The 8837-nt window shown below is 43.7% G+C and overlaps 1 protein-coding gene across 1 annotated transcript in view; it reads left to right on the plus strand.

The window, feature by feature from the left end:
* Positions 1-8837, plus strand: part of myo10l3 (myosin X, like 3) — a 346533-nt gene that overhangs the window by 179265 nt on the left and 158431 nt on the right. Inside the window, 2 exon segments of the mRNA XM_084314976.1 lie at positions 1572-1718; positions 7376-7476. Of these exon segments, the coding sequence (XP_084171102.1) occupies positions 1572-1718; positions 7376-7476 (248 nt within the window).

Genomic DNA, 8837 nt, shown 5'->3' on the forward strand with positions numbered 1-8837 from the left:
ACGTGGCACCGTAGGCAATAATCAAAACGGAGCATTTCTATACTGTCTGCTCCCGGCTGCCCTTGGGGGGAAGGACGATGGGATGGGTTAATCGCAGAGACGAATCGCATTCATGCATCTGCATGCGTGCCGATTGATGACCTCTGAGCAGGTCCTAAATTATTATTATTATTATTATTATTATTATTATACACAATGTGTGGACACTGAAGACTATAAAGAATATAAAGATATGATACACAACATGTGGACACTAAAGACACTAAAGACTATAAAGATATGATACACACCGTGTGGACACTAAAGACACTAAAGACTATAAAGATATGATACACAACATGTGGACACTAAAGACACTAAAGACTATAAAGATATGATACACAACATGTGGACACTAAAGACACTAAAGACTATAAAGATATGATACACAACATGTGGACACTAAAGACACTGAAGACTATAAATATATGATACACAACATGTGGACACTAAAGACACTAAAGACACTAAAGACTATAAAGATATGATACACAACATGTGGACACTAAAGACACTAAAGACACTAAAGACTATAAAGATATGATACACAACATGTGGACACTAAAGACACTAAAGACTATAAAGATATGATACACAACATGTGGACACTAAAGGCACTGAAGACTATAAATATATGATATGCCCCTTTGTAACAATTTCCAGCACTTTCTGGTCACTGCCATCAGGTACTTTCAGTATCATATCTTTATAGTCTTTAGTGTCTTTAGTGTCCACACGTTGTGTATTATATCTTTATATTCTTTATAGTCTTTAGTGTCCACATGTTGTGTATCATATCTTTGTAGTCTTTAGTGTCTTTAGTATCCACATGTTGTGTATCATATCTTTATATTCTTTATAGTCTTTAGTGTCCACACGTTGTGTATCATATCTTTATAGTATTTAGTGTCTTTAGTGTCTTTAGTGTCCACACGTTGTGTATCATATCTTTATAGTCTTTAGTGTCTTTAGTGTCCACACGTTGTGTATCATATCTTTATAGTCTTTAGTGTCTTTAGTGTCCACACGTTGTGTATTATATCTTTATATTCTTCAGTGTCTTTAATGTCCACATGTTGTGTATCATATATTTATAGTGTTTATAGTCTTTAGTGTCCACATGTTGTGTATCATATCTTTATAGTCTTCAGTGTCTTTAGTGTCCACATGTTGTGTATCATATCTTTATAGTCTTTAGTGTCTTTAGTGTCCACACATTGTGTATCATATCTTTATAGTCTTTAGTGTCTTTAGTGTCCACACGTTGTGTATCATATCTTTATAGTCTTTAGTGTCTTTAGTGTCCACATGTTGTGTATCATATCTTTATAGTCTTTAGTGTCTTTAGTTTCCACATGTTGTGTATCATATCTTTATAGTCTTTAGTGTCTTTAGTTTCCACATGTTGTGTATCATATCTTTATAGTTTTTAGTGTCCACACGTTGTGTATCGATGCCATGATGTCTCCTTTCACGTCTGACTCGGTATCGATCGTAACCGTTTGACTTTGGTGCATTGTGATGATTGGCAGGCCGTGGATTCGAGGGACTCTGTTGCCATGGCGCTGTATTCCCAGTGTTTCTCCTGGATCATAATGAGGATCAACCAGAAGATCAAAGGGAAGGACAACTTCAAGTCCATCGGCATCCTGGACATCTTCGGCTTCGAGAACTTTAAGGTGAGAACCTCGAGTTTTCTCTCAGAGCTTTCTATGTCTCTCTTTTGTTTTTATTATATTTATTTATTCATTGATTTTAGCATATTTCCTGCTTTTATTCTTTGTTTGGCTACAGACCTTACAGTGTTTGTTTGGCTACAGACCTTACAGTGTTTGTTTCACTACAGACGTCACAGTGTTTGTTTCACTACAGACGTCACAGTGTTTGTTTCACTACAGACGTCACAGTGTTTGTTTCACTACAGACCTCACAGTGTTTGTTTCACTACAGACCTTACAGTGTTTGTTTCACTACAGACCTTACAGTGTTTGTTTGGCTGCAGACCTTACAGTGTTTGTTTGGCTGCAGACCTCACAGTGTTTGTTTGGCTACAGACCTCACAGTGTTTGTTTCACTACAGACGTTACAGTGTTTGTTTCACTACAGACCTCAGTGTTTGTTTCACTACAGACCTCACAGTGTTTGTTTCACTACAGACCTCACAGTGTTTGTTTCACTACAGACGTTAGTGTTTGTTTCACTACAGACCTTACAGTGTTTGATTCACTACAGACGTCACAGTGTTTGTTTCACTACAGACCTTACAGTGTTTGTTTCACTACAGACCTTACAGTGTTTGTTTCACTACAGACCTCACAGTGTTTGTTTCACTACAGACCTTACAGTGTTTGTTTCACTACAGACCTTACAGTGTTTGTTTCACTACAGACCTTACAGTGTTTGTTTCACTACAGACCTTACAGTGTTTGTTTCACTACAGACGTTACAGTGTTTGTTTCACTACAGACGTTACAGTGTTTGTTTCACTACAGACCTCACAGTGTTTTTTTGGCTGCAGACCTTACAGTGTTTGTTTCACTACAGACGTCACAGTGTTTGTTTCACTACAGACCTTACAGTGTTTGTTTCACTACAGACCTTACAGTGTTTGTTTCACTACAGACCTTACAGTATTTGTTTCACTACAGACCTTACAGTGTTTGTTTCACTACAGACATTACAGTGTTTGTTTCACTACAGACCTTACAGTGTTTGTTTGGCTGCATACCTTACAGTGTTTGTTTCACTACAGACCTTACAGTGTTTGTTTCACTACAGACCTTACAGTGTTTGTTTCACTACAGACGTTACAGTATTTGTTTCACTACAGACCTTACAGTGTTTGTTTCACTACAGACCGTACAGTGTTTGTTTCACTACAGACCTTACAGTATTTGTTTCACTACAGACCTTACAGTGTTTGTTTCACTACAGACCTTACAGTGTTTGTTTCACTACATACCTTACAGTGTTTGTTTCACTACAGACGTTACAGTGTTTGTTTCACTACAGACCTTACAGTGTTTGTTTCACTACATACCTTACAGTGTTTGTTTCACTACAGATGTCACAGTGTTTGTTTCACTACAGACCTCACAGTGTTTGTTTCACTACAAATCAAATCAAAATCAAATTTATTTATAGGGCCCGACAACACACGTTAATGTCCCCATGGGCCGTACAGGTCTTCTTTAAACAAGTCAAGAAGACAACATAACAATAAGTCAAGAACAGAACAAGAACACCATAAGGTCCAAACATTTTTTAGATGAATGCAAATAAATGAAAGAATGCAAGCACTCCCAGACATACCCCACGCGAAGGTAAGGAAAAACTCACTAAAACCTAACAATAGGGAAAAAAGCTCCACAGGCAGTGTGGAGGAGAGAAACCTTAGAAGGGCCATTCAAGGGGGGATCTCCCTTCTTAGATGTTGGTGATAGTAGTGTTGCAGACGGACAGTTGGTAAGCATGCACTCATGTGTGTGGTGAAACACAGATGAGTGCATGCAATAGCAACTGTAAATTTTGAAAAATTAAAGATAGAGCTAATAGCGATAGCAACTGAACATTTTGAAAGATTAAAGATAGAGTTGATAGCGGATCTATTTGAGGCACAGGGGCGGCGCAAAGAGGGTCACGTCCTCCCCGTCTTAGTCACGGGACATTCAACACTCCGGTCGTTGCTCAGGGACAGCCGGAGACAGGGAGATAGGGGGTGGCGCAGAGAGGGTCGCGAACTCCCCGACATCATCGCGGGACATCCGGCACTCCGGTCACCACTACGAGACCTCCGGAGACAGGGGGGCACGCAGAGGGGGTCGCAATCTCCCGGCCTTCGTCACGGGACGTCCAACACTCCGGTCAACACTCCAGGACAGCAAGTCATAGGAAGACAGGGAGACGGGACAGGCGTTAGACAGCTCATGAGATTGTAGTAGGCGGACATAGCAATAGATACAAGTGGTAGGCATATATGTGAATGGAGTAGATATATGAAGTAAGCGTATTATGTGAATAAAATAGAAGTACTTAACCCAGCAATGAAACCGCGTTGACTGTTAATCTGTTAACAGTCTGTTAATCAGTTGACAGGACCACAGACAGACGGCGGTGAATAACTGATCCAAGGCCTCGGAGGTGCATGTAGAGCAGTCACTACAAGCTTGGCCAAGACCCCGAGGCATCCATCACCTTAGTCAGCGCCAGGAGACGGGTACTCAGAGAGAAGGGGGAGGGAGGGGGGGGGGGGGAGGGGGGGGGGGAGGGAGGGGGGGGGGGAGGGGGGTGGAAGAGTTAGAGAGTTCCCATGTTTGTGGTGCTGCAAAGGAGCAGACATGCAGTACCCTGTAGTGCCATGTAGTACCCCGTAGTGCCATGTAGTATCCTATAGTACCCCATAGTGCCATGTAGTACCCCGTAGTATCCTGTACTACCCTGTAGTGCCATGTCACTACAGACCTCACAGTGTTTGTTTCACTACAGACGTCACAGTGTTTGTTTCACTACAGACCTTACAGTGTTTGTTTCACTACAGACGTCACAGTGTTTGTTTCACTACATACCTTACAGTGTTTGTTTCACTACAGACCTTACAGTATTTGTTTCACTACAGACCTTACAGTGTTTGTTTCACTACATACCTCACAGTGTTTGTTTCACTACAGACGTCACAGTGTTTGTTTCACTACAGACCTTACAGTGTTTGTTTCACTACAGACGTCACAGTGTTTGTTTCACTACATACCTTACAGTGTTTGTTTCACTACAGACCTTACAGTATTTGTTTCACTACAGACCTTACAGTGTTTGTTTCACTACATACCTCACAGTGTTTTTTTGGCTGCATACCTTACAGTGTTTGTTTCACTACAGACCTCACAGTGTTTGTTTGGCTACAGACCTCACAGTGTTTGTTTCACTACAGACGTTACAGTGTTTGTTTCACTACAGACCTCACAGTGTTTGTTTCACTACAGACCTCACAGTGTTTGTTTCACTACAGACGTTAGTGTTTGTTTCACTACAGACCTTACAGTGTTTGTTTCACTACAGACGCCACAGTGTTTGTTTCACTACAGACCTTACAGTGTTTGTTTCACTACAGACCTTACAGTGTTTGTTTCACTACATACCTCACAGTGTTTGTTTCACTACAGACCTCACAGTGTTTGTTTCACTACAGAATTACAGTGTTTGTTTCACTACAGACGTTACAGTGTTTGTTTCACTACAGACGTTACATTGTTTGTTTCACTACAGACCTCACAGTGTTTGTTTCACTACAGACCTTACAGTGTTTGTTTCACTACAGACCTCACAGTGTTTGTTTCACTACAGACCTTACAGTGTTTTTTTGGCTGCAGACCTTACAGTGTTTGTTTCACTACAGACGTCACAGTGTTTGTTTCACTACAGACGTTACAGTGTTTGTTTCACTACAGACCTCACAGTGTTTTTTTGGCTGCAGACCTTACAGTGTTTGTTTCACTACAGACGTCACAGTGTTTGTTTCACTACAGACCTTACAGTGTTTGTTTCACTACAGACCTTACAGTGTTTGTTTCACTACAGACCTTACAGTATTTGTTTCACTACAGACCTTACAGTGTTTGTTTCACTACAGACCTTACAGTGTTTGTTTCACTACAGACCTTACAGTATTTGTTTCACTACAGACCTTACAGTGTTTGTTTCACTACAGACCTTACAGTGTTTGTTTCACTACAGACCTTACAGTATTTGTTTCACTACAGACCTTACAGTGTTTGTTTCACTACAGACCTTACAGTGTTTGTTTGGCTGCAGACCTTACAGTGTTTGTTTCACTACAGACCTTACAGTGTTTGTTTCACTACAGACGTTACAGTGTTTGTTTCACTACAGACCTTACAGTATTTGTTTCACTACAGACCTTACAGTGTTTGTTTCACTACAGACCTTACAGTGTTTGTTTCACTACAGACCTTACAGTGTTTGTTTCACTACAGACCTTACAGTATTTGTTTCACTACAGACGTCACAGTGTTTGTTTCACTACAGACCTTACAGTGTTTGTTTCACTACAGACCTTACAGTGTTTGTTTGGCTGCAGACCTTACAGTGTTTGTTTCACTACAGACGTTACAGTGTTTGTTTCACTACAGACCTCACAGTGTTTGTTTCACTACAGACCTTACAGTGTTTGTTTCACTACAGACCTTACAGTGTTTGTTTCACTACAGATGTCACAGTGTTTGTTTCACTACAGACCTTACAGTGTTTGTTTCACTACAGACCTTACAGTGTTTGTTTCACTACAGACGTTACAGTGTTTGTTTCACTACATACCTTACAGTGTTTGTTTCACTACAGACCTTACAGTGTTTGTTTCACTACAGATGTCACAGTGTTTGTTTCACTACAGACCTCACAGTGTTTGTTTCACTACAGACCTCACAGTGTTTGTTTCACTACAGACGTCACAGTGTTTGTTTCACTACAGACCTTACAGTGTTTGTTTCACTACAGACGTCACAGTGTTTGTTTCACTACAGACCTTACAGTGTTTGTTTCACTACAGACCTTACAGTGTTTGTTGCACTACATACCTTACAGTGTTTGTTTGGCTGCAGACCTCACAGTGTTTGTTTCACTACAGACGTCACAGTGTTTGTTTCACTACAGACCTTACAGTGTTTGTTTCACTACAGACCTTACAGTATTTGTTTCACTACAGACCTTACAGTGTTTGTTTCACTACAGACCTTACAGTGTTTGTTTCACTACAGACCTTACAGTGTTTGTTTCACTACAGACCTTACAGTGTTTGTTTCACTACAGACCTCACAGTGTTTGTTTGGCTACAGACCTTACAGTGTTTGTTTCACTACATACGTTACATTGTTTGTTTGACTGCAGACCTTACAGTGTTTGTTTCACTACAGACGTTACAGTGTTTGTTTCACTACATACCTTACAGTGTTTGTTTCACTACAGACCTTACAGTGTTTGTTTCACTACAGACCTCACAGTGTTTGTTTGGCTGCAGACCTCACAGTGTTTGTTTCACTACAGACCTTACAGTGTTTGTTTCACTACAGACCTTACAGTGTTTGTTTCACTACAGATCTTACAGTGTTTGTTTCACTACAGACCTCACAGTGTTTGTTTCACTACAGACCTTACAATGTTTGTTTCACTACAGACCTTACAGTGTTTGTTTCACTACAGACCTTACAGTGTTTGTTTCACTACAGACCTCACAGTGTTTGTTTGGCTGCAGACCTTACAGTGTTTGTTTGGCTGCAGACGTTACAGCTTCAAAATTACACAGCGTTTGTTTTCTCTCTCGCAGGTGAATCGCTTTGAGCAGTTCAACATCAACTACGCCAACGAGAAACTCCAGGAGTACTTCAACAAACACATATTTTCTCTGGAACAACTGGAATACAACAGGTAACGTTTTTTATTTTTTACAAGGGAGAGAGGACAGGAGGAGGGTTAGAGACAGGGAGGGAGAGAGGACAGGAGGAGAGAGGACAGGGGGAGGGAGGGAGGGACGGACGGAGAGGGAGGAGAGACAAAGGGAGGGAGAGAGAACAGGGGGAGGGCTAGAGACAGACACAGAGGGAGGGAGAGAGGACATGAGGAGGGCTAGAGACAGACAGAGAGAGGGAGAGAGGACAGGAGGAGGGCTAGCGACAGAGGGGGGAAGAGAGGACAGGAGGAGGGCTAGAGACAGAGGGAGGGAGAGAGGACAGGAGGATGGCTAAAGACAGAGGGGGGAGAGAGGACAGGAGAAGGGCTAGAGACAGAGGGGGGAAGAGAGGACAGGGGGAGGGTTAGATACAGAGGGAGGGAGAGAGGACAGGGGGAGGGCTAGAGACAGGGGGAGGGAGAGAGGACAGGGGGAGGGAGAGAGGACAGGGGGAGGGCTAGAGACAGAGGGAGGGTTAGATACAGAGGGAGGGAGAGAGGACAGGGGGAGGGCTAGAGACAGGGGGAGGGAGAGAGGACAGGGGGAGGGAGAGAGGACAGGGGGAGGGTTAGAGACAGAGGGAGGGCTAGAGACAGAGGGAGGGAGAGATGACAGGGGGAGGGCTAGAGACAGAGGGAGGGAGAGAGGACAGGAGGAGGGTTAGAGACAGAGGGAGGGAGAGAGGACAGGGGGAGGGCTAGAGACAGAGGGAGGGAGAGAGGACAGGGGGAGGGCTAGAGACATGAGGAGGGTTAGAGACAGAGGGAGGGAGATAGGACAGGGGGAGGGCTAGAGGGAGAGGGAGAGAGGACAGGATGAGGGCTAGAGACAGAGGGAGGGAGGACATGGGGAGGGCTAGAGACAGAGGAGAGAGGACAGGGGGAGGGCTAGAGACAGAGAGAGGGAGAGAGGACAGGGGGAGGGCTAGAGACAGAGTGAGGGAGAGAGGACAGGAGGAGGGTTAGAGACAGAGGTAGGGAGAGAGGACAGGGGGAGGGCTAGAGACAGGAGGAGGGCTAGAGACAGAGGGAGGGAGAGAGGACAGGGGGAGGAGGGCTAGATACAGAGGGAGAGAGGACAGGGGGAGGGCTAGAGACAGAGGGAGGGAGAGAGGACAGGGGGAGGAGGGCTAGATACAGAGGGAGAGAGGACAGGGGGAGGGCTAGAGACAGAGGGAGGGAGAGAGGACAGGGGGAGGAGGGCTAGAGACAGAGGGAGAGAGGACAGGATGAGGGCTAGAGACAGAGGGAGGGAGGACAGGGGGAGGGCTAGAGACAGAGGGAGGGAGGACAGGGGGAGGGCTAGAGACAGAGGGAGGGAGAGAGGGCAGGGGGAGGGC

The sequence above is a fragment of the Notolepis coatsorum genome (assembly GCF_963971535.1).
Source record: "Notolepis coatsorum genome assembly, chromosome: 5".
NCBI lineage: Eukaryota > Metazoa > Chordata > Actinopteri > Aulopiformes > Paralepididae > Notolepis > Notolepis coatsorum.